At 40.0% G+C, this 26409-nt stretch overlaps 1 protein-coding gene across 2 annotated transcripts; it reads left to right on the top strand.

Moving 5' to 3' along the window:
• The first annotated feature begins 42 nt into the window (after positions 1–42).
• Positions 43–12664, top strand: LOC131229291 (surfeit locus protein 1-like). Of its 2 annotated transcripts, none has more exons than XM_058225203.1 (6): positions 43–253; positions 1004–1104; positions 3811–4049; positions 4231–4405; positions 4855–5138; positions 12376–12664. In XM_058225203.1, the coding sequence occupies exons 1-6, from the start codon at positions 100–102 to the stop codon at positions 12443–12445; spliced, it is 1023 nt and encodes a 340-aa protein (XP_058081186.1). In that variant the 5' UTR covers positions 43–99; the 3' UTR covers positions 12446–12664. The 2 variants fall into 2 exon arrangements, with proteins under 2 accessions (XP_058081186.1, XP_058081187.1); XM_058225204.1 differs by having other exon boundaries at positions 1007–1104.
• The last annotated feature ends 13745 nt before the right edge of the window (positions 12665–26409 follow it).

The raw sequence follows: 26409 nt of genomic DNA on the forward strand, positions 1-26409 counted from the left end.
GGCCGGTCCAACGCCGGGCCGGGTTCGACATAAAACCCCGCAAGCGATGTCTGCTTCTTAAAACTAGGAATACATGTCTTCGTCCTCTTCGTCTTTCAGATGGCATTTCTTCTCTCTAAAACCCTCCAAAAACCCTACAAAATCGCGATCCTCACAAATTCCATAAAAATCATCCAAACGCCAACACTCCCCTCTTCTCCATTCTCCACCACCGTATCAACACCTCTACCACCACCACCACATCAAACTCAAGGTCAGTTTCTCTTTCTTCCGTTCAAATCCATGCTGTCCTGGGTTTCAGTTCTGACACGTGAGGCCTAATCCAGACCTTTGGTCTGTGGCCCTTGACAGGACAATGTTGCCCTTTGAATCTATAGTGTAGAAATAGACGGTTAAGAAGAGAAGGAAAGTATCTGTTCCAACAGAAAAACTTCCTGTCGTTCTATTGGTAGCTGAGATCTAGAGGGAGGTGGGGTCGTTTGGCAGCTTGGAGAAGTACAGTGGGAATCCAATTTCTCTGAATATACATAACAAAATTCTTGGGAATTACTTCCCAGCACCCAAACACAGTTCTGGATTCCAGAATCGAATTTCAGGTTTGCCGAACATGATTGACAGAATCAAATTCTCAGGATTTTGTATCCTGGAATTTAATTCTTACATAATCCTCTAATTCCAGGTTGCCAAACAACATGAGGGGGCGTAGTCCATCGATAGTGGGATGCAACAGACCATTGGTCTAGATTTTGAAAGATGGGATCCGTTTATCAGAATTGAAAACTCGTGTATTCTGTTGAAAGTTGTCATTGTATGATGTAATTCTTCATCTTCCTCTCTCTCTCTCTCTCTCTCTCTCTCTCACTCACACACACACACACACACACACACACACACACACACACACAGACTTCTCGTAGGCACATTGATCTTGAATTTTCTTTTCTTTCAAAAAGATCTGACCTGTTATGTAATGTCTTAATGGTTTTGGGTTTTGCACTAAAAGAAGAAGCGCAGAGAAGTAGATGGTCAAGATGGCTGCTTTTCCTTCCTGGGGCTATCACTTTTGGCCTTGGGACTTGGCAGATTTTCAGAAGGCAGGAAAAGGTCAAATGCACTGGTTTCTATTGGGTTTTTTTTCAGTTTTTATTCCTATAACTAAGTTCTTTGCTTTTGTTTATCAGGTAGGTCTCACCCACAAGTACAACTAGTAGGGCACCATGGTAATGTTTGGTCCAACCAGTCTAACATGGTCCATAATCAAAATGGGATGCCCCAAAAATCATGCCTATCCTACCATCAAGTGGGCCACCATGTGAATTTCAAGGGTTTTATATATATATATATATATATATATATATATATATATATATATATTTTAAATTTTAAATTTTTATCTTTATGGTTGTCCTTTTTTTCTATCATGTGGCCCACACAATGATTAGATCGGCATACTTTTGGGTCATCCCATTTTCATTATGGGGCGACCATGTTAGACCAGTTGAGGCCATACATACAGAACGGGTGTCCCACACGCTGCTAGTTGCATGTTTTTTTCACCCACACTAGTTGCTTGTGAGACCTTCGCATATAATATTTTCTTTGCTTGTTATGTATGGATTTTTATGGGTTTTCATTTTTGTTTCTTTTTTTAACTTTATATAGGTATTTTTAACAAGAGAAATGATCTAGTGCTCCTAGAGCAGTTTAAGTTGTAGTTCTCCTAGTGGATCATCATCATCTAAGCCTTATCCCAACTAATTGGCATTGGTTGCATGACTGCCATTCCACTGTTCTTTTTTTCACACACACTCACACACCCCACACACGCCTACGTGCTCACACCACAATGGGTGCTCGAACCCATGACCTCGTGTTGAAACTCTTGTGAGTCTACCACTAAGCCATAGGGACGCAGGCCATAGGTCATTAACTTTTTTCTTACTACCTTTAGCCATTCCACCCTATCAAGGATCATATCCTCAGTTAAACCATAGGTCATTAAGTTTTTTCTTACTACCTCTAGTCACGTCCTTTTGGGCTTTCCCCTTGCCTTCTTAGAACCTTCAACATGAACCAACTTGCTCCTTCTAACTTGTGTAGTTCTTGATCTCCATTGTACATGGCCAAACCAACAAGTCTACTTCTCCTCATCTTAGTTCTCTTTAATGCATCCATTTCTAGTTCTATCCTTCATGCTACTCATCCATGTCAAATCCTCATTTAAGCTACATTCATCCTATGAACTTGTTGTTCCTTGACTAATATTTTAAAAAAAAATTGTTGTCTCTTGACTGCCAACATATTGTCCCATAAAGTATGGCTGGTCTTATAGCTATCCTATAAATTTCCTCTTCAGTTTGATTGGTATGTGGAGGTCACATAGAACTCCAAAGTCACGTCTCCACTTCATCCACCCAACTTTATTCTATGAGCAACATCTTTCTCAATTTCTTTGCTCACATGAATTATTGACTTTAGATATTGAAAGTGTTCATTTTGGGGTACTTGCTTAACAATCTTAACTAATTCCTCGTTTCCACTCTTATGGTTGCTAAAATTGCATTCCACGCGCGCGCGCGCACACACACACACACAAGAATAAAAAAAGAAAGAAAAATTGCTTTCCATGTACTCCATTTTCATCCAACTATTTTAAAAGCTTTAGATCCTAAAGCATTCCTCCATTCCTCCATAGTTGTAGCTTTGCATTTAACCTCTCCCTTCTCAACCAAAATGATATCATTTGCAAAGTGCAAACAACATAACCAAGGCATCTCTCTCTATAAATGCCTTATTAACTCGTCTAATGAACAATGCAAAAAAGATATGGTCTTTATGCTGACCCCCTGGTGTAAAGTTTATCTGGGCTTGGGACCGGTGATGAGGGCACAAATTCTCACAGGAGAAATGATATAGTGCTCCCAGAGCACTTGAAATTGTAGTGTTCCTAGTTGCATAAGGTCATATGGAGAGTCCAATCAATTCATGTGGGCTATTTATTAGGTCTAGTCATGGGTGACCCAGAGAAAAAAAATCCCAGTGTTTGGATTGATCTAGCCGTCTAATCTTCTTCTTATTCTTCTTCTGTTAACAGTTCTAGCCATCCAAATTGTTGATTGCAATTTACATATGCAATAGACTATTAGATAGTGGCATAGTGCTTGATTGAAAGTAAACTATGTAATAGTCGTTTGTGGGAGTTTTGTGCTCTTGTTGCTGGTCCCAGGCCTAGATAAAGGAGGGCTGCGTTAGGTTGGCAGCCAGCGTCAAACTTATGTCATAACTTTCATCATGAATTTGAACAATATTGGTGTAACATGATTCATGTAGCTGACCTCACTTAGTTGGGATAAGGCTTAGATGATGATGATGAACAATTCTATCCATCCGATCAATAGCCTATGACATAATATTCAAGACTGTTCATAGAAAAATAGACCCAATCAACAGTCCAAAGTCCGAACCAACTATGAAATAGGTTCCATAATGAATTGCTTATGGGATGATCCTAAGCATCTTATCTGTGGCATGGAAAATGGATGGCTATATAACCAACTTTTTCAGATTATGGGATCATTCAATTAGCATGATTTTTGCATGGTGGCCCATGGAGTGTAGGATGGGCTAATGGACAGTCCAGGTTGATTGATTGGACTGTCCACATTTTTCTACGCAACTATGAGCACCATCAGTTTATATTTCTCTGAGAGCACCTGATGATTTTTTGATAGATTGTATTTCTTAATCTGTATTGAGTAACTTGAGTTCTTTGCTTGTCATGTGACAATTTTGATGGGTTTTCTTTAACAGATAGAAATGATAGACTATAGGAGAAAAAGGTTGGAATTTGAACCTATTCTGTGGAATTCCTTATCCCCTTCCAATGGAGATTTGGGGTCTTTGGAATTCAGGAGGGTGGAATGTCATGGTGTCTTTGATGAGAGTAAGTCGATTTACATTGGTCCCCGGTCTAGGAGCATTTCTGGGGTGACTGAAAATGGCTACTATGTAGTGACGCCCTTGATGCTGACCACAGACAATCCTGACAGGTAACTTCTGTGTTGGTATTTATTGAGATTTACTAGCAACCACAATCTTGTTTTCTAGTTGTATTTGATATTCATAACTTTGATAGACAACTAGCTGAATTGAAATCTTTTTGGGTTCCCGCATGGTTGAATATTGCACAACCTGAAGCAGGTATCGATTTATTAACAAATACTTTGTCAGTGTGCAGTCATCTATACTGGTCAACAGAGGATGGGTCCCACGCAGCTGGCGAGACAAGCCTTTAGAAGAATCACATGATGGTGAGAAGCCTTCAAATATAACACCAGAAGATGTTGGAGTGAATGAAGAAAGCTCATGGTGGAAGTTTTGGTTGAAGAAGCCTAAAGTCATCAAGGTTACCACTTGCTGTTCTGCAATGTTTCATGGCTTCTCTTCTTCTTCTTCTTCTTCTTTTTCTAAATTGGTACAGATAAATGTTTATGAGTAATATTGTCAATGGTCTGGATGAACAAAAGGGCTTTCAGGTTTAGCAGAGCACAGGCTAGCCTTGAGTGGGGAAAATAAACGGGCCAGGATCAGCCGCATTGGGCAACAGTTTCTGATGATGCCCAGTTTTATCCTGTACCCTGGCCCATTTGTGGCTTTTGTAGGATTTATCCAAGACTGATTTTCAGGTTGGAGGGCCAGGCCCAGGCCTAAATTGAAGGTCCCAACAAATAAATGGACTGGGCTTGGACAGAGCCTGCGTTATCGGTTGACTTATTTTGGATATATGAAGGTTCAACCATTCTTTCAGACTTCCATGGCAACATTGCCAAATGCTGAAAATTTCTAAATTTGCAGGATGAGGAACCTGCTGTGACTCCTGTGAAAGTAATTGGGGTAGTCCGTGGAAGTGAGAAACCAAGCATCTTTGTTCCGGCAAATGATCCCAGCTCTGGTCAGTGGTTTTATGTCGATGTCCCGGCAATTGCTCGTGCTGTTGGACTTCCTGAGAATACTCTCTATGTTGAAGATATCAATGAAAATGTGAATGCAAGTCAACCATATCCTGTCCCGAAGGATGTCACCAGCTTGATCCGCTATTCAGTCATGCCACAAGACCATCTAAATTATACATTGACTTGGTGCGTCATTCAACTCGTGAAGAAACTTGAGATTATGCTGGCTAGTTAGTATCTGTTTTTGTTTATGAGAGTTATAGTGTGGGGTTTTGCATAGACATAACCTCTAACATATGATGCTTCACAATATAGAAAACTCCATGAACATGACATTGATGTGCGCATGGTATGTATTGTCTTTCATGTACATGATTTGATTTGTTCACTTCATCAAGGTGTTCTAGATGTCAAGCTGACTTTTATAGGTTGAGGATATAGTTGGAATGTCAAGCTGCCTCAGGATGATGATTGATTGTAGTATTTAAGTCACAAGTGGTATTGTTGTAGTATTTAGAATTGGAATTCCCATAAAAAAAGAACTTCTGAATGTTTGAGCTATCAGCATTGAATAAATATGTAAATAAATCTTCCTCAGAAAATTTTGAGCTATCAGTTTTTAAATTTGGACCAAATCTTTTTAAGGTGATGTTAAAATGTTTCTAATGCTACATCTAGTTGTACATTAAGCAACTGTCAGGTAGGGCACCGACTTTGAACAGGTAATCGAAATTTGAGTTTTCCTTCGGGCTGTCAGCGGATTGGGTTTGAGTTGGGTTCTGGTACCCGTAGACAGACCTGCCAAGGATGTTCAGGTTAGGTCCTGTTGGGTTTTGGTCTGATACCATATTTGGTCTATATTGACCTGGATTCAGTTGGATTTGATACCCATAAGGGTACCTGTCTGATCCTGGGGGCTGTCAATGAGTTGGGTTTGCTCGGGTTGCTTGCATGGAGACTGATATGTTGATGGTTTAATTTGATTTATTGTATGTTGTAAGGTTTTTTTTTTTTTTTTTTTTGGCAATTTCTCATAAAGCTTAGGGAGGAACGGAAGAATCATGAAGGACTTTCGTAGGAACGGAAGGAAGGAATCTCATAAGAACAGTAGGATTGTCCTAAGAAGATCTTCTTAGACAAGGATCTCCTTGTGGAAAGGGCTCATGTTCACAACGATGAAGGTTGTGAAAGGTTTACTTTGAAATCTCGTCACATCAAGGCCACTGACTAACAATTCCCCTCTTCGGTCGACAAGTCTCGAGGAGCTAAGGAAGGGTAGATCCTGGTAAAGAAAAAAGGGTAAGCAAGTTGTGGAGGGGATTTGGGCTATGGGTAGACCTCTGTCTGTGCTTCCAACTTTGTTTGTCGATCTGTTTCTTCCTGATTGGTTGGTGGCAAACTTTCGGAGAGTATTCAGCAAGGTTGGGGAGGTGCGGGAGGTGGTGATGCCCAGGTCAAAGTTAATGGGAGAATTGTAAGGCTTTGCGTTTGTTCGGTTCTTGACAGAAGAGGAAATCGAGAATGCTCTGAAGATTTTGAATGGTAGCCGCTTTGGCGGTCATTCCCTCTTGGTTCAACGTGCATGCTTTGGTTCGGTGAAAGTAAATCGGGACAAAGGTTTCTCGACAGAAGAAGGCACTGCAATAATCGAATAGGGACTGCCCTCTGTGTGCCCAAGGTTTTTTTTTTTTTTTTTTAATTATTATTTTAGGGGGGGATTGGTCTCGAACAACAGGATTTCGGTGCAAGTCTCAAGGACGACGATCTTCTCTTATTGAGATGTAGTTGTGTTGGGAAAAAGGGAGGGAAGGCATATGTACGCTTTGAGAAACCTTCTCTTTTATTGGTGAATGGCTAGGCTAGGTAATACCCATCAACCCAAACAAAATCTCTAGGGATGAAGTTCGGTGGGGAAGGGTTTGTGTTAGGACTTAGGAGTCGGAAGAAGCTCCCTCCGGAGAGAGTCTCTCTTGTAGTAGGAGATTAGGTCATTGTGGTTTGAGTTTACAAGGAAGAAGATGAAGGGAGCAAGCCATTTTGAGGTTTGGTCGAGGCACTGGGAGATTGCTTAGTGAAGCTCGAGGAAGAAGGTGCATCATTTCGGTGCTCCTATGGTGCAGGGGAGGGCAAGGAGGACACGTGCTAGTGTTGCTCGTGTGGACCTCCTCGTGTATGCGTGGCAGGGGAAGATGGAAGATGCAATTGATGGTGTAGTTGTGTCGTACGCGCGTGGTGAAGCAGCTTCGGAAATCGCGACACGTGCAAAGGTGCTTGGGGTAGATGGCAGAGGTTCCTTGGCTTGGGTAGAAAAAGTTGGTTTAGTAGTCTCAGTTGGATCTGAGTTGGACTGTTCAGGCCATTTGGAGCAACCACCGCCCAACAGCTTTAACCATTTAGGTTCAGATTTCAATTCGGGCTCTTGTACAGAGACTGATCCTGTTTGGTCGGATAGGATTGCGCCCGTTGGCCTCTTAACATGTGGCTCGGATAATTATTAGCCATTGGTCATGGATCTCGCCTTAACGCTAGTTTTAAATGCACGCGAAGGATGTGCTTGTGTGGACTTCCCTCAATGGTTCTAACATGCACAATATAACTTAATTTCCAGCACGTGGGACGAGTTACATGGGGCCCACTTGGCCCAATTTGCATCCCTAGCCACGTTGAAGACCCCACGTGCATCTTTGGAGACCCAACACTGGGAAGATGCACGTGGGCTGCATATAGGAGCTTGATGGACACGTCGAGCCATTGGATTGAGAGGACACGATGATCGGACCATTGGATCATCATCATCGGATATGTTGATCGTGGACCCCCATGGGCCATGAAATAGTTTAGTTGTTTAGTTTGCTTACATATTTTGTTATTTTTGGTATAACTCATATTTGTGTTGAGAGTGGGGAGTTAGGATTTAGGAACAACTTTTAATTCATTAAGCGTTTTTATGTTGAAAATCTTATTTGAGAGCGTCTTTTTGTAAAAGGTCTTTTATGAGACTATAAAGGTTGAACATCCCCACCATAGCCAATATGCATGTTATGATTGAAAGAGATTTCTCTCCTTTTGCTTTGAGACTGTGCCAAATTTCATCCTATGATTGATTGGTGGTGTGAAACAACAGGGATTAATTCTCTAATTATCTTTTCTACTTTTCTTTCTTCTCAACAAGGTATCATCTTCTCTCATCTTCTTCTTTTCTTCTTAATCTCTTTTTTTTTCCTTTTTATTTTAAACTTTCATTCTTCTTCTTTCTACAACCCCTAATCCATCCAAACTTAGTTTTCGAAACCCCAGTTCTCAAAATTCTAAATCTCTAAAACCTTAATCCTAATCTCCCCAAAATCCTAACCCTAAAATTTTTAATTTCCAAAATCCCTTGTTCAAATCACAAATCCCTAATTCCCACAACCTGAAACCCATATTCCCAATTCTAGAAACCCTTAATCCTAAATCTCATAAACTCAAAATCTGAAATCCTAACCCGAAACCTCCCAAAACCTCAACCCTAATGTTCCAGACCCCGATTTCTCTGAGCCTAGATACCCCAAACTCATTTCCTACATTCCTTAGCCTTTAAACAGTCCTAACATGTCAAAACTTTTACAAGACACATGATTTCCATTGAATTTAGATTTAACCCTAGTTCCTATGCAAGGATGGTGTTATTTATTTATTTATTATTATTTTTTTTAATATCTTCCATAGGTCCTAGTTAATCAGTAATTTATGAAATTTGCATTGTAGGACTGTCGTAGGCTTGAATTTAGACATGTCATGGATATGAAATTTCTGAATTTATGGTAAATTAGCTTTATTTTGCCGTTCCATTACTCTAGTTAATTTCATGGCATCATATTAAGTTAGATCATTTTATCCCGCATTACAAGTAATTTTCTGTATGAGGATGGCCCGATGCATCCATAGACTTCAAGAACATAGTCCCAGCCGGACAATTTACCAGAAAGTTTATTAGAGTTTGACCGGATTTATCGATCCATCCATCGCTCGTGAGTGTACAACCATATGTTTTCCACGATTCCTTGTATTCGACTATGAAAGATCGTGTAAAATCAACCTCGACTTTAAGGCACGTCTCCCCCATTTTGTGATATGAAGGAGGTTTAAGCCCAGGTCCAAATTGACCTATTGCCTCAACCATAACCTTAAACCTTAAACCTTTCAATTTAACAGTGTTGAAAGCAACACTGGCTCGGTAAAACCACTTAGTGATATATCGAATCATGGTTTTGCTTTCTTTTTATTTATATTGGTTTCCTAATGTTGTTTGAGCGGACCCTTTGCCCCGAGGCCCCCGACCCCTTTGGTCGACCATATACTCGTGATGTGGTCTACACCATCTATCCATAGGCCCATACCTACGAGCTCTTTTCAAGGCCGGTGGTCTAGACCAGCCGGTCGACGTAGGGGATAGGGCTAGCTTCATCCACATCAACTACATTTATATTCTTATACGCTTCTTGTTCCCGATGTATGTAACATGTGTTGCTTGTGCCGTGCAATGCCATTGGAACTCATATACCGACATAAGTAACATATTATGTGAATATTTTCCGTAGCACTACGATGGTGCCTGTACTTCCAACTTGGGTCATTCGACTTGGGTTTCAAAGAAGAGGATCGGGAAGAAGAAGACATTGTGATTTATTCTTGTTAGTTGTAAGAACTAAAGAGGTAAAGATTAGAGTATAAATGGGAGAGAAGGGGAGAGTTACACACTTACACTTGTAGGGTTGTTGATGCAGGACAATTAGCCACTTGCTCTAAAAGCTCGAACTGTTAGAGCATGGTGAATTAATCCCTTTATCTCATAGCCCAGGCCCTACATCCCATGGGTTTATCTCATAGCCCAGGCCCTACATCCCATGGGTTAGGACCTCAGCCGAACCTCCGTTGTCGGCCCCAAATCACATGGATACCACCTCACATGAGCCACCCGCCTCACGCGGGCCGCCCACCCCGACTGTGCCCCTGCATCCCATAGGCAACCCTACTCGAGCCCGGTGTGAAAATGCCCTTGCATTAGTTGTAGTTGTAGACAAGAGAGAGAGAGAGAGAGAGAGAGAGAGAGAGAGAGAGTTACACACACTAGTACTTGTAGTTTTGTAGAAGAGAGGAGAGAAGAAAAATAGCAAGAGAGGGGGAAATAGATTGAGAGAGAGAGAGAGAGAGAGAGAGAGAGAGAGAGAGAGAGTTACACACTTGTAGTTGTTGGGGAAAAAAAGAAAGAAAGAAAGAACAGAGAGGGTGAGTTACACTTATAGACGTAGGAGAGAGAGAGAGAGAGAGAGAGAGAGTTACACAAGTACACAACGCAACACAAATTTGAATCTAAATTCTTGTCTTGAGAGTTGAGACTTTCTTCACTATGGAGTCTTTGAGTCTTGTAAGTTGTAACTTGTAGGTTGTAGCTTATAGCCTGCAATAAATCACATTATTTAGTACAAGTCTATAACATGCAATAAATCTGAATATATCATGTTGTGCATCTCGTCATGAGCTAGATCTTACACCTTTGCCCTCTAATGTCTCGATAAAACATTCACCCATATTTATCCAGTCATTATCTGTAGAAAGGGCATGATTCTCCTTCTGGGCGTTCCACTCAATCATCTGATTCCATATCCGATAAGCAAATTGGATAGAGGCCTTGATTTTTTTCCCCCTCACATGTCGCACATCAAGTTGAAGATTGTATCTCACAAATACAAGGGCATTTATCTTTGTTGCTCTAGTTTATAGACTGTATATGCACAAACCTATATTTTCATAATTAACTACAACATATAATTAGTAGATAAGTATATAAACAATTGATAATGAGATTCATGAGATGAGTTAACTAATTTTCACCTACTCAAAAGTGCTCCAATTATGCTCACAACCAGTAGCATAACATGTTAGATTCAAAGTATGAGTTGCCAACTTTTGCAATTCTAAACACTCGTCTCCGTAGCTCTTCCACCATAAACTTATGTATCATATAGTATGACGAATCAAACATTAAACTAAATAACTTAAATATCAAAGTAGACATTTAAGTAATTAGACAAAGTCAACTAACAGTTAATAAGGAAAATAATTCACAAGTCACTTGGTTGCTCTGTAGTTCTTCTTAACTTTGATGTTTCTCTTCCAAACAAGCCAAAAGCCTTCTTAAAGTTGTCCATCTGCCCATTGATAATGACTTTTTGCCTTGAATCTGGGAACATTCTTTCAATGCAATTATATAGGCCAGTTTTTATTTCTAAATCTGCATGAAAGTTCTCTTCATGTTGGAATCATTTATTTGGAAAGTAGGCCACCATATGTAAGGACCTATAGAGCTGTAGATTTTACCACCGTCGATTAGTCCCGAATAGCCGAATACTGCTTTTTTTAACTTATTACATAATTCTTCGCTTTATTCTCTTTCACCCGATCCATCGTCTCATAACTGTATCTCTTGGCTGGCCTCTCATCCGAATAAACTAATCTTAGCCCCTTAACTAATTGGTATAGTAGTCTTCAAGGAATACTTGATGAATGGGCAAAAGTCTACATTGGCTTAGACTGTCATGTACGTGAACTTCCACCTCAAACTGATCCTATGCTCATGTATGCTCTTTAATGCTAAAAAAAATGTAGTAAATAGTGTCATGGCTAGTCTAGTCGCCTTTTATATGCTTGCATATCAAATTCAAAACGCAACAATGCTTGTAGATGTTCACAATTGTAGCCCTTTCCTTCACGTTTTTCGCATGAAGTTGCAATTGACTGATGTCTGCAAGCACAATGTATGCAATGGGCTGCACATGGTGACCAACATAACTTCATTTTTTTTTTTTCCTCGATCAACAATTGACCACTTTTCATAAGGGGATGTACTATCTACAACTACTCATTCTACATTCTCCAAATCAATATGTGATTCTTAGTTTCTTACCAGTCAATAGTTATGTGTTTTTTTATTTTTATTTTTTATTCTTTTCCATCTGAGCTACATCCCCCAGTCAATAGTCATGTTGTGTAGTTACTAACCAACCAAAATGAAAGAAAATTTGGGTGGGATGGATTGGAATACATGCACGCATAACACATGTATGGTGGATGAGTCACCGCTGCTCAAGAAATAGTTAATTGTGCACATTGTAGTTTAGCCATCTGAAGAAATGGTCAGTCATCACTTCTGATTGGCTTTACTTTATTTTATTTTTTAAAATGCATCCATACTTCTTGAGAATGACTTAAAATACCGTTTTGCTGCAACAGCAACAATTATTAGAACTCCTGTCTTTATTCCTAGTTCTTTTTTCTTTTTTAACTACTTGTCAATTAATTCCTTAGAAATGTAAAAAATCACTATTAACTCCGATCCTGCTTGGTTTTTTTTTTTCTCCTGTCATGGGAATCCATTCTCCAGGTATTCTCTATCAGCTGCAGTGACTTTCATGGCCTTCAAGAGGTTAAAGCCAAAGAAGAGCAGGAGATAGTGGACTATTGTAAGAGTTTGATTTTTGCAAAAAAACTACCATTAACTTTCAAATTATTTTTAAAGAAATGAAAGAAAACTGGCTTTCATCAAGAATTTTGCAGATTATTGTAGAAACTATAAATGTGTCCACCCAAGAACAAAAAAATAAAAAACAAAAATCTTGAAACTGCACAATGTTTTGATTCCTTTTCAAGTACTGCAACATCTTCTTTCTTTCTTTCTTTCTTAAAATAAGTTCACCGTCTTTTTCTCCCATTGTTCGGCATGTCCAGTATCTCAACTTCCTGCTAGGGGCTGTTTGGATTCAAGCCAGGTTTTGTTCATTGACAAGCATTTGAGACAAAAGAACATGTCTACTATGCTTTTTAAACCTTATTTATGCAGAAAACCTAGGCACTTTTGGGACAAATAATCAAAGCCATATGACCATCAAAAGCATGGTCGCTCGTCTCTGGTCAAGAGTTAGATTTACATGTGCCACCCACTTGGTGTACATGAGTAATGCCCGCATCCGTGCGTGTCACATATTCCAAATGTGCCACATGTGCAACCATCCAAGTTCAAGCACAAAAAAATGTGGCACATGTGTCAAATGCATGCATGCACACATGTCAGTCTGCCACCATCCATATTAAGCTCCCCACATGTATCCATCCGTACTCTTTATTCAAGCCTGCTTGAAAAACAAGGAGAATGTAACAGCATGTTTTACAAACAACCAGTCTCAACAGCACTTCGTCGCTTGTCATGCACAATCCCTCCACATGCATTGCAAGCACCGCCATGGCAGATGCTTGAAAAATCCCATCTGTTCTGTCGTATAGTTGCCCTTCCTCAAGATTCAAGCTGGTCGATTCGTCTCATGGGTCATGATCTTGGAAACAAATGGATCCCTCTCATATGTTTCATAAACTATAGCCGTCCTTTCCTTGGGCGCTAGGACAGGCTGCTTCACTGCTACCAGGTGTTTACAGTGGTTACTGCACCAAGTTTCTGTCATACATGTGGCATGCATCTAAGAGATCCCGACCGATCTTCCGGCTGGCTGTACTTTGGGTGGGCCATGGCTCAAAAGTCACAGTGATCAGACAATCATTAGCTCTCAGAGGATCTGATCAATGCATGTTTTAGGCTCTTTGTTACAGGACAGTTGAGCCATTGATCTGATAGTACAGATGGGCTTGATTTTGGAAATGACTCGCGATGCTGGGCCGCCAAGCCGCCAAGCTGAGGGGCCTTGCTTTCCCATGATTGAGACAGGTGATCTGTTGGGCCAACAAGTAGATGGGCCTCAGTTTGATAACCAGTGATTGGGCAATATTAGCTGTGTAATTGGCGCAATTTTCACCCCCAGAAATAGGATCTCATATCATCGCCCAAGATCATAGCCATCCGAAGAATGGACTTTTCTTGGTTTCCACTTTTAAGCTCACCGATCAGACGGCTGTGAATATCCGATGGAGCCACGGGGCACAGAGGCCCATTCCTAGGCCCAACCATCGATGATCAAGATTGTTATCTGGCTGGCTTGGCATGGGTAGATAGTGACCAAAAAATATATCCACTTGTACAACCTCAGCCACCCCCTGTAACAAAATTTCACCCGTTCTTTATTGAGCATTTGGTTATATGTTATTAGGAACCGTTGGTTTGTAGGGTGGTGATGAATTCACAGCTTTGCTTGTCCATGATCGGTGAAGGACATGATATTATCTCACAGAAGCTTGTGGCCCACCTGCATACTGAACCAAGAAGTTGCTCGTTCGGACCAAGCATGGCATATTTCTAGCTAGACTCCAGTCAGTAATTGGCAGTGAGTTGTGGCCCGGGCGCCCTACTGGCACATTCTGATAGAGCCAGGGCCTGGCCTGTTTGGCCGGGCAAATCCCATGGGAATAGGAGGGATGGGATGGATTTTAAGGTAATGATTGTGGTGTCAGTGGATTGGTTTAAGATCCATGGGATTGCTATATACCGGGACAAATTCACTGGGTCTGTTTGGCACGCCTGGCACATACCGGGATTTTACCTTCCAATCCGTCCATCCAAGGGATATGATCAATTTTAAGGTAATGATGGTGATGTCAGTGGATTGTTCTAAGATCCATGGGATTGCTTATATCCTGGGACAAGTTCACCAGGTCTGTTTGGCTCGTCATGTATATCCCGGGATGCGATCCCATGCCTCCTAATACCGTGGGATCGGTCCAGCCAAACAGGCCCTAAGCTTAAGATCTAAGCCTGGTGTCCAGGCCGGGCCAGGGCCTGACCTGGCCGTATCATTAACATGTTGGAATATTTAGTTGAATTAAATAGACTATTAAAAATCGAGAACCAAAAAAGGAAAATAAATTTTTGAGAAAGAAGAACTTATTGAATTGAGTCGAGGCGTGACTAAGTCACTCGGCTTGAAATCGAATTTGCTCCCCTTGGACGGCGTCCCAAGTGCAACAGGTTTCCAAAGCAATCGACCTCCAGGATACAACAACTATGACCCGATCCCAGAGGTGCACTCACTGTACACGGGCTCGAACCACTTGCAGTTTAATACGAAAGTGCTGAGTTGATTCAGCGATGAACTCAGTAGAAAATGCTTAAAATTGTATCAGAGAGCGTTTTATAAGAGAGATAATAATTTCGTATATATCAAACTGGAATCGGTTGTCTTTATATAGACTTCGAAGTGGTGCATAAGCACCCTTTATAAAAGGTTAAGTCCGTTGGGTTTAAACCCAACAGATGCGACCAACCGGAAGGGACGCATCTCTCTGGTTTAAAATGAAAAAGCGCAAATGCAAGTACACTCCCGCACATACAGTCCTGCGAGTACCCATACACACATCCACGCGAGTACACACACACCGCACCCGCACCCGCGCCCACGCCCAGCCCAGCCCAGCCCAGCCCGTCCCGTCCCGTCCCGTCGCGCATGCGCACGCACACACGGACACGGACTCGGCTCGGCTCGGCTCGGCACGGTTCGGCGCGCGCGCGCGTGTGGTGAATGGCATAGATTAGAGCTATTGGCATAGCCCTCCCACAGGACCAAATTCACATGCCCCCTGAAAGGGGCTCAAGCCCTAGGCAAAAAGACTATCTTATATACAAGATAGTTTACCTTTTCAAATCCGATGTGGGACAAAACCTACAACACAAAAGTACCAAAGCTTTTCAAATGTGGAGGGAAAACACCGAAAATTTGAAAATTCAAATTTGAAAATTATTTTAAAATAAAATACAACAATCCCCCACATGTTTTAAAATAAACCCTTTCGGATTAAAGCGTAATAGTTGTGCAATGGTGCCGGTGTCACCATAGACTTGAACCGACATTAGAGTAAGCAAGACAGGTCTACAGGAATCAGATGACACCATAGTCTTGAACTTGAATCCTTTTAATGTAGATCGCAAGTACATGCCACTCACACAACTCTTCCTCTGCACGTGATTCTACGGTTCGGTGCGTTTCGGTCATACAACATTACCTGGATTTCATGAGTGCTCTAGAGAATTCGCCTAGATTCTCATAGGAAGCGGCCTTCACCTCCACACCCATATAGGTGAATTCTATCAAGTGTATGCAGCAACTGTATACACCACCAAATATATGGCTATGGATTCATTAAGAGTTCTAACAACTCATCCTTCTGCGTTGCTGCTCGCACTGTACACCATAGAAGGGGCTCATACAACTCAGTGCAATCGTTTACCTCGTGTCTTGTTGTTTACCCATTAAACCTATCTCATGGGATCTCCACTTGTATAGGTTGGGTTGCCGACACTGGTAACTCATATATTAGGCTCAGCCCCATTCCCTTCGATGTATCATTGACTAACCTTTTAGATAGTCCTTTAGTCAGAGGATCTGCTAGATTCTTTTCTGACCTCACAAAGTCAATAGATATGACTCCATCACGCAACATATGTTTCACTATGTTGTGTCTGAGTCTAATATGCCTGCTCTTTCCATTATATATTTTACTCTTTGCTTTCGCTATAGCTGCTTGACAGTCACAATGAATAGATACGGCCGATACAGGCTTTGGCCACAATGGTATATCAGCTAAGAGATTTCTAAGCCACTCGGCTTCTATTCCAGCCTTTTCTAAGGCAATAAACTCGGATTCCATAGTAGACCGAGCGATACATGTCTGCTTGGTAGACTTTCAAGAGACTGCTCCTCCACCTAAAGTGAAGACATATCCACTCGTGGATTTTGTCTCATCTGAATCACTAATCCAGTTAGCATCACTGTATCCTTCTAATACAGCAGGAAAACCATTATAATGTAAACCATAGGCTATACTGCCTTTTAGGTATCTCAAAATCCTAGATAAAGCATTCCAATGCTCTTTTCCAGGGTTATGTGTATATCTACTTAGCCTTTCTACTGCAAAAGCAATGTCTGATCTAGTGCAGTTTATTAGATACATAAGGCTACCAATTATTTTGGAATACTCCAATTGAGACACAATTTTCTGTATTCTTCATAAGAGTCACACTATAATCATAAGGAGTACTGACAGGTAAAATGGTTAAACTTTCTCAATATCTTCTCAATGTAATGAGATTGAGATAATATAATAACACCATTTTTTCTGGTTACTTCAATACCCAAGATTACACTAGCCTCTCCTAAGTCTTTCATGTCAAACTTAGATGACAAGAATTTCTTAGTTGTATTAACTAATTTAATATTAGTTCCAAAAATAAGCATGTCATCAACATAAAGGCATATAATAACATAATCATTTCCAGAAATTTTACTATATACACATCTATCTACATCATTTATATGATAACCATTTGATTTTAAAACACCATCAAATTTTTCATGCCATTGTTTAGGAGTCTGTTTTAAACCATATAATGATTTAATTAGTCTACATACTTTATTTTCTTTTCCTAATATCTTATAACCCTCAGGTTGTTTCATATATATTTCTTCATCTAAGTCTCCATTTAGGAAAGTTGTCTTAACGTCCATCTGGTGTACCACCAGTTTATATATGGAGGCTATCGCTGTTAAGACCCTAATAGTTGTAATTCTAGTTACAGGAGAGTGTGTATCAAAGTAATCTATTCTTTCTTTTTGTTTAAATCCTTTCGCTACCAACCTAGCTTTAAACTTATCAATAGTCCCATCTGATTTTAGTTTCTTTCTAAACACCCATTTATAACCTATTGGTTTATTTCCAGGTGGTAGGTCTACAATTTTCCAAGTGTTATTAGATATAATAGATTCTAACTCATCATTTATTGCTTCCTTCCAAAAGGTTGCATCTGGAGAGTTAATTGCTTCTATATAGGTTGTAGGATCATCTTCTACTAAGAAAATGAAAAAACCATCTCCTAGGTTAGTTTCTCTTCTAACCCTAGTACTTTTTCTTGGTTGTATCTCTTCTACTACTTTCTCATATACATTTTTACTAGTAGATGCAATATCTGATTCATTGACTTCCTCTATTCTTATAGATTTAGATTTCATAGGGAATATGTTCTCAAAGAACTCTGCATCCCTGGCTTCTATAATTGTATTAGGATCTAGAATATTATCCTTAGTTTTTAAAACTAGGAACCTGTAGGCCGCACTATTTTGTGCGTAACCTATAAATACACAGTCGGTTGTTTTAGGACCTAACTTTCTTTTCTTAGTTTCAGGTAATCCTACTTTAGCAAGACACCCCCACACTTTAATATATTTGTAACTAGGAACATGATTCTTCCATAGTTCATATGGTGTTTGTTCAGAAGATTTAGAAGGAATCCTATTTAGAATATAACAAGCAGATAGAATTGCTTTTCCCCACATATTTGAGGGTAAGCCTGAACTATTTAACATAGCATTCATCATCTCTTTTAGAGTTATATTCTTACGTTCTGCTATTCCATTCTGTTCTGGTGTAGAAGGAGCTGTAGTTTCGTGAACTATTCCATTCTTTTCACATAATTCTCTAAATTGAGAAGATTCATATTCACCTCCTCTATCTGCTCTAAGTCTTTTAATTTTTATATTTAACTGATTTTCAATTTCAATTTTGTATTTAGAAAAAGCATCTAAAGCTTCATCTTTGTTTCTTAATAGATAGACTCTAGTGAACCTAGAGTAATCATCTACAAAAGTTATGTAATATCTTTTTCCACCTCTAGACATGTGATTTCTAAAATCACCTAAGTCACTGTGTATTAACTCTAATAGAACAGATGATCTTTCTATTTGTTTAAAGGGTTTTTTAATGAATTTTGATTCGACACATGTGTCATATTTGTCAAATTCTTCATTAGATATATTAGGTAATAAACCTAATCTTTTCATTTTCTTCAAAGATGCTATATTCACATGACCTAATCTACTATGCCATAGATAAAAAGGTTCAACGATATAAACAAAACTGAATGTCTTCTTATTATTATCATTGGATACATTTATAATGAATAAACCATCGCTACAGTACCCCTTACCAACAAAGGTTCCATTCTTAGTCATTACAAGCTTATCTGAATCAAATACTAACTTAACACCAGCCTTATTGAGGAGTGAACCAGAGACCAAGTTTCTTCTAATGTCGGGCACATGTAGGACATCATTCAACATTAGAGTCTTTCCAGAAGTGAGTTTCAGAAGTACTTTTCCTTTCCCTACAACTGGAGACGTTCTAGCATTACTCATGAACACCTGTTCATCATCTCCTGATACTTGGTAGGAGGTAAACATGCTACGATCCTTGCACACGTGCCTAGTTGCACCAATGTCTAGTACCTACTCTAAGTTGTTTACAAGAAAGACTTCTGATACCACAGCTACTACCATGTCAGACTCATTGCCTGTTTGTATAAGATTAGCCTGCGGCTTATCTTTATTTTTCTTAAGCCTGCAGGTTTTGACATGATGCCCAGGCTTTCCACAGTTGTAACAGTTTCCCTTTTTCTTGAATTGATTGTTTGCATTCTTCTTTTTTAGCCTGCATTCATTTGCATAATGTCCAGGTTTGCCACAGTTATGACAGTTGCTCTTTTTCTTATTATTTGCCCGACTTGATTCAATAAGATTCGCCTTTGAATCTATCTCATTTTTATTTTCTTTTTGGTCTCTGATTCTATTGGCCTCCTCTATTCGTATGTGTACGATAGTGGTTTCCAAAGAAATACCGTTCTTTTTATATTTCATTCTATTCTTATATTCTTTCCAGGAGGGCGGTAACTTTTCTATTAGTGCTCCTGACAGAAACACTTCATCCAACTTAATTCCTTCTGTCGATAGTTCATGAACTAGACTTTGAAAATCATGAATCTGATTTGTGACAGGTATATCGTCTGTCATTTCATATTGAAGGAAATTAGCAATTGCATGTTTCTTAGCGCCTGCATCTTCTAATATGTATTTCTTTTTCAAAGCAGTCCATATGTCTTTAGCAGACACGTAAGAAGCATACACGTCATAAAGTTCGTTGGATAAAGAGTTTAGAATATAATTTTTACAATTATTTTCATCTGTTACTTCAGTTTGATTTGCTGGATCTATAGTAAATGATCCAGATAAAATGTATGAAACTTTCAAGGTGGTTAGAGCGAATATCAGTTTCTGTTTCCACTGTTTAAATGATTGTCCAGCGAACGGTTCGATTTTGGCTAACTCAGTAGAAGCATTTACTGTTACTGTAGCCATAGTCTATGTAATTCAACAATTCGATTTCAAGATTGTTGGAATATTTAGTTGAATTAAATAGACTATTAAAAATCGAGAACCAAAAAAGGAAAATAAATTTTTGAGAAAGAAGAACTTATTGAATTGAATCAAGGCGTGACTAAGTCACTCGGCTTGAAATCGAATTTGCTCCCCTTGGACAGCGTCCCAAGTGCAACAGGTTTCCAAAGCAATCGACCTCCAGGATACAACGACTATGACCCGGTCCCAGCGGTGCACTCACTGTACACGGGCTCGAACCACTTGCAGTTTAATCCGAAAGTGCTGAGTTGACTCAGCGATGAACTCAGTAGAAAATGCTTAAAATTGAATATCAGAGAGCGTTTTATAAGAGATGAATTTTTCGTATATATCAAACTGGAATCGGTTGTCTTTATATAGACTCCGAAGTGGTGCATTACCCATACACACATCCACGCGAGTACACACACACCGCACCCGCGCCCAGCCCAGCCCGTCCCGTCTCGTCGCGTCGCGCACGCGCACACGGACTCGGACTCGGCTCGGCTCGGCTCGGCGCGCGCGCGTGTGTGGTCAATGGCATATATTAGAGCTATTGGCATAGCCCTCCCACAGGACCAAATTCACATACCCCCTGAAAGGGGCTCAAGCCCTAGGTAATAGGACTATCTTATATACAAGATAATTTACCTTTTCAAATCCGATGTGGGACAAAACCCACAACACAAAAGTACCAAAGCTTTTCAAATGTGGAGGGAAAACACCGAAAATTTGAAAATTCAAATTTTAATATTATTTTAAAACAAAATACAACATAACATACGACTGCGTCCATTCCCACTTATACATTCCCACTATTACGTATATGTGAGAATGGACGTAGCTGTATTTTAAGGATCTAAACTGTTTTTATGATGAGGCTCCTCATAAATGGAGGTTACTGTCAAAGAAAATTCCGTGACTCGACTAATTTCATTTTCTTCTTCTTTTCCTCACGATAGCCAGGGCCGGTATGATGGACGACTCACTTCAAAGTGAGGCCCACGCGATAAATGGTCCATATCAAAGGTGAGCTCCACGTATGATGGATGGCCCACATCTAGGTGGACCCCACATGATGGACAATCAGCATCAGAAGTCAGCCCATTAACGATCAATGGCCCACATCCAACGTGAGCCCCGCACGATGGGTAACCCACATTAAAGGTAGGGTCCACATTATGGACGGTACACATCAAAGGGAGCGCAGATTAGCTATTGTGTAGCGAGATTCCCTACTGACGTGACGTCACCAAGTTGTGTGGGCCCACCATGATGTATGTGTTGTATTCACACCGTCCACCGTTTGGAGAGATCAGTTTAGGACATGAACCAAAGAATGAGGCATATGGAAAGCTGGAGTGGACCCCACTAGAGAAAATAGTGGGGAGAGCGACGCCCACCTCTGAAACCTTCCTGAGGTCCACCGTGATGTTTATTTGAGATCCAACTTGCTCATTGGTTAAAACATACATTAAAGAAGGGAAAACACAAATATCAGCTTGATCGAAAACTTTCTTAGCCCTTAGAATTTTTTAATGGTGGGCGTCATTCTCTGTGCTGTTTTCTCTGGTGGGGTCCACTCGAGGTTTGGATCTCACTCATTCTTTGGATCATGCTGTAAAATGATCTCTAAAAATGGATGGACGGTGTGGATATAAAACACACATCATGGTCGGACTGACAGAACTAGGTGGGTTTAAAGGATGGGCACTGGATAATGGAGGTGGGCCCCATGTGATGGCCATTTGCATTAATAACTGTATGCGCGACAACTGAAGGAAGATCAGCCAAATATCTTTTAGGGTGTGAGTAAGATTTTCATGTGTAACAAACATGTAGTGTTGCCATGTGGTAATTTTCTATCCACCACTTTAGGTACTGAAAATGAGTGTACATAATGTCTTCCATGTTCCTTTGTATTAATAGATGCAATGGAATGTTTGACGTCCTGAGTTTTGGTCGTTGTTCATAAGTGTGAGAGATGGTTGTATGAGGTTCATGTTCGATCGTTGCGCGATTAAATGCAAACGTTGGAATTCGCTTTGCATGATTGCTAATATTTATTATGGACGCAAATTGCACTCTCAATGAGCGGTAGCCTAAGCACCGAGCTTGGTTACTACTTTATTACTTGAATGCGAATAATGAATTACATATTGGGTCGACCTACAATATGTCATATTTTCTCACTACGCTAATTGATTTCGTGCTTCTTATGCCACAGTCTCATTCATTATTCTAGGCAGCCTGCTCAGTGGAAAGCCATTCTTCAATCTGTATGGATCCCCGTAGCGTTGGATGCCATTTCTTTAGATAACGACCATTAATCGGATTCTTAATCTCTTGACCATTCATATCTTGTAGCAGGTTAATTAGCTCATCCGCATAGGACTTTCTTCACTCTTAATGGTCATTTCTATGTTGTTGATCTCTTTCCATGTATTTTTTCCTTAGCTTCGACCGAGAACTTGGTCTTCCATACTATTTCTCCTTCATCGAAGCTTTTCCCTCTGACCATATTATTGTAGGCTCTAGTAACTTTGAGCTTGTGAAACTTCAAAATGTCAAGGGCTTGTAGTTGGACACTATCCAATTCTTCAAACTCCGTGAGCATGGACTAAGTGAATTCTTCTGGGATTAGCTTGTGCTGATAAGCTATTCTTAAAGAGGAAATGTTAACCTCCACAGGCAAAACTATACCGAGTCCATATGTTGGCACAAAAGGTGTTATCCATGTATTCGTTCTTTGCAAGGTACTGTAAGTCCAAAGTACTTCGGATAATGTTATATGTCACTGACATGAATTATCCTCTGCCATCCCTTTGATAATATTCTTTAATATCTTGTTGGTTGACTTGCCTTGGCCGTCGGCTTCAAGTATAGTATGGTGTAGAGTACACGAACTTAAACTTGTATGCAACCTCAAACGCTTGCATTTGTCTTCTTAGAAAGCTATTCTTCTATCCATTGTGATTGTCTTAGGATGTTGAATAGGTGAATAATGTGATCTTTAATAGAGTCCATTATTTCTACTTGCCCAGTTCCTTGTGTAGGCCGCGCCTCCACCCATTTAGTGAAGTAGTCGGTCACGACAATGATGAAACTTTTGTTTCGAGGAGGTTGGATATATCTATCATATAATATATATAGCCCATCATCGAAAAAGCCACGGTTTTACAATCGGATGAAATTCAAAAGTTGGGACACACCGTAACAGGCCATGCCTCTGACACGCTTGGCATCCTTTTGCATACTTCATGCAATCATCTTGAATGGTCGGCCAGTAGTAACCATGTCGCGGAATCAACCGCAATATTTTCTATCCTACTCGGTGGGCTCCACAGATGCCTTTCATGGACTTCACCCATGATCACCATAACTTCATCTTGTCCTAAACATTTTAAGAGGCCCCTTTCCTATATAGGTCGTTGTCTAGAATCATGTTGTGCAGGGAAATCCGTCATACTGATTGGTCGGTCTATATACTCAAACATGAAAGGTATTTGATGATGCAGAGTCACCAATCATCGGCCGATGTTTCCAAGGTCGCAACTTTAACAGTTAAAGACCTCTGCTGTGTTATTGGATGCGAACATTTTTGAACTGTGAGCAATTTCTTCGACAACTCCTTTGGGAGTTTTATTCCTACTGCGTTATGTTTCATTTCATTGACATTTTCATTGAATTCCCGAGGGACATATTTTAATACCACATCATTGAAGTCGTCTAATATCTACACACCTACCCCGTAATAGGGCAAAAGCACCCAACTTGTACACTTGTATTTTCCTACAAGTTGGTTTAAGACTAGAAGAGAATAGCTAGTGATCTCGACCTTTTTAGCTCCCTTAGGATTTCCAGGCCGATTATCAGTGCTTTGTATTTTGGTTTGATTATTCGTTCAATCGAATTTGAGGTGAAACAAATAATCTTCCCTTTTTTTGGTTGGGGAAATTATGATGATTCCTGCTCCAGAGGAATGTTTTGTTTATGATCTATCAAATGTAAGATTCCATTGGACGAGATGGATAGCATGGATCCCAACTTTCTCCATTAGGATCTGATCATCTACTTACATCGGGTGATTAGCGAAAATTTGTCAATGCATGGCCTTTCACTGCCTTCTGAGCAACGTACCCAAAGGAAAGCTCTAATAAAGCCAAAATCCATTTCCCAATCCTTCCTCTCAAGATCAATCGCATATTTAATTAGATCGGTTGATGAAACAATGTGGATGTTGCCAGTTATCCAATAATGGTGGAGCTTCGTTACAACAAAGTACAATGCTAAATAGAGATTCTCGATGGCTAGATACCTCTGTTCGACATCGTCTAGCGTTTTAGATAGATAATAGATAGCCCGGTCCTTTTTGTCGTCATTTTCTTGTGCAAGCAATGCTAATACCGATTCTTCTATAACTGAGATGTAAAAGCGAAACAATCTATCTTTCCGTGGAGGAATCAATACTAGAGGTTTCATGAGATTGACAAATTTGAGACTAGACCGGGATCCAGTTATCCGCTTAACCACCCGTTTGTACTTCGTTCGGGCGATTTGTGAAAGGGTAAGGGTTAACCCTTCCAAATGATTTTTTTTTTTTTTGGCCTTGTGACAATAAATGTGAGCATAAAGCCTTAAGGACTTCTTCTTTCACTAGTCTTTAGATTTGTATGCCTCTCAAATGAACACAAATGTATAAATAAATAAAACCAAGCTAAACAATATTAACTTTACTGATATTTAAAATGCATGGTGTATTACAATAGGCAAAGTAATAATCAACTAGAAATATAAACGAAAGAAAACAAAGATAAATATTTGATTTGTCCGTTAGAATAGACGAGCGAGGTCGGTGGTCAGTAGAATGTAACTGGATTGATATGAGCAATCGAATCGGAATTCAATTGAACATGATCCTACAAGTTAAGGTTCGGGATATTTACTTATACTCTTAATATACTGTAGCGGAAGCTGCTACGCAGTAGCTATTTGTGATCAACTAGGTTAAAGTAAGGAAATATAAATGTAAAGTAGATAAATGTGTTTGGTCTAGGGGCCATAAACTCTTCTTCGTGTGGTCTTTTTATAGCTTATTGAGGCGATGAACCCCTCGCTGGGCTTCCTTATTATTTCTAAATCCTTCATGCTCACGTTGCAGTTCCAGATATAGGAATTTTCTTGATTGATCTGGAACTTGTGGCCTGCGTTGAAAAGAAATGCTCCAATCAAATTTGGACTATTTGGCATTCCGAATCTCATTCTTGTAGCTGATCCTTTATAAAGATGTTCATAACCTTTAAAAGATTAGGCTTTGAATCGAAGTTTCTCTGATGAAGACAATTAGACCAAGTTCCGTAAACCTCAAGGGCTAGACCTTGATCGATCATGACTAGTCAACATCTCTGTTGATGGCCTACCTTGTCAACATTGAGATGTTGGACAGTTAAGATCAAACCACTTCCTGCATTTAACCATCCATAAGATGATGGTTTCAAGTGAGGTGGGATTTAACATCTAATATTGATTTATTATCAAAACAAGTTGGATCTAGTTTTTTCATTCTCTTAATTCCAATTAATGTATGGAACGAAGAACCTAACCGAACCGATGTGTCCATCTCCCTTGACTTAGGTCCAAACCAAAGCAATATTGGCTTGAATCTAAGTCATGGTATTCGAAACCTTCGTGAGTGTTGCTGGTTTTATGAACGTCTTCCATTTTAAAAGGCCTGTAAGAGACGGTCTTATCACGAATATCAACGCTAGATTTATTATTAGATCCCTTCCCTGGGTGAATCTTTTTATAACTAAGCACGTTTACCACAGCTACGTAGCATGACAAATACAAAACATTGTCACGTGACAGTTTTTTCTATTGGGGCATGTCATGACACGAAAAATGGTTGTAAACAGACCCAACGGCAACTTGAATCAAACCAAGGTGCAACCAGTCGATGGGCACCCGCACACAGTCAGATCTGGGTCAGGGTTTTCAAAAACGTGATCTGGTCTGTCAAGACCAATAATAGATCTACGTAGGTCCAGGACTGTAACTCAATCTTTTGGCAGCCCTGGTGGTGGCCCACGTAATGGTTGGATCTGTCTGATTTCATATGCATGGCTCTTTAAAGATTAAGTGACCCAATTGGATGGACAGGATCATATACGCACACATCAAAGTCGGCCCGACACACACTCTAGCCTAGGGATGCGGATTGCTTGTGAAATCCTTTCCCAGGAATGAAAAGCCAGGTG

This window comes from Magnolia sinica, chromosome 16, assembly GCF_029962835.1.
Source record: "Magnolia sinica isolate HGM2019 chromosome 16, MsV1, whole genome shotgun sequence".
Classification (NCBI taxonomy): Eukaryota; Viridiplantae; Streptophyta; class Magnoliopsida; order Magnoliales; family Magnoliaceae; genus Magnolia; species Magnolia sinica.

Bases quoted from the DNA above. Each gene is read 5' to 3' on its own strand.
- LOC131229291 (XM_058225203.1), top strand. From the start codon at position 100: ATGGCATTTCTTCTCTCTAAAACCCTCCAAAAACCCTACAAAATCGCG. The intron at 254-1,003 runs GTCAGTTTCTCT...TTGCACTAAAAG, and splicing joins ACCACCACATCAAACTCAAG to AAGAAGCGCAGAGAAGTAGA. The intron at 1,105-3,810 runs GTCAAATGCACT...TTTCTTTAACAG, and splicing joins TTTTCAGAAGGCAGGAAAAG to ATAGAAATGATAGACTATAG.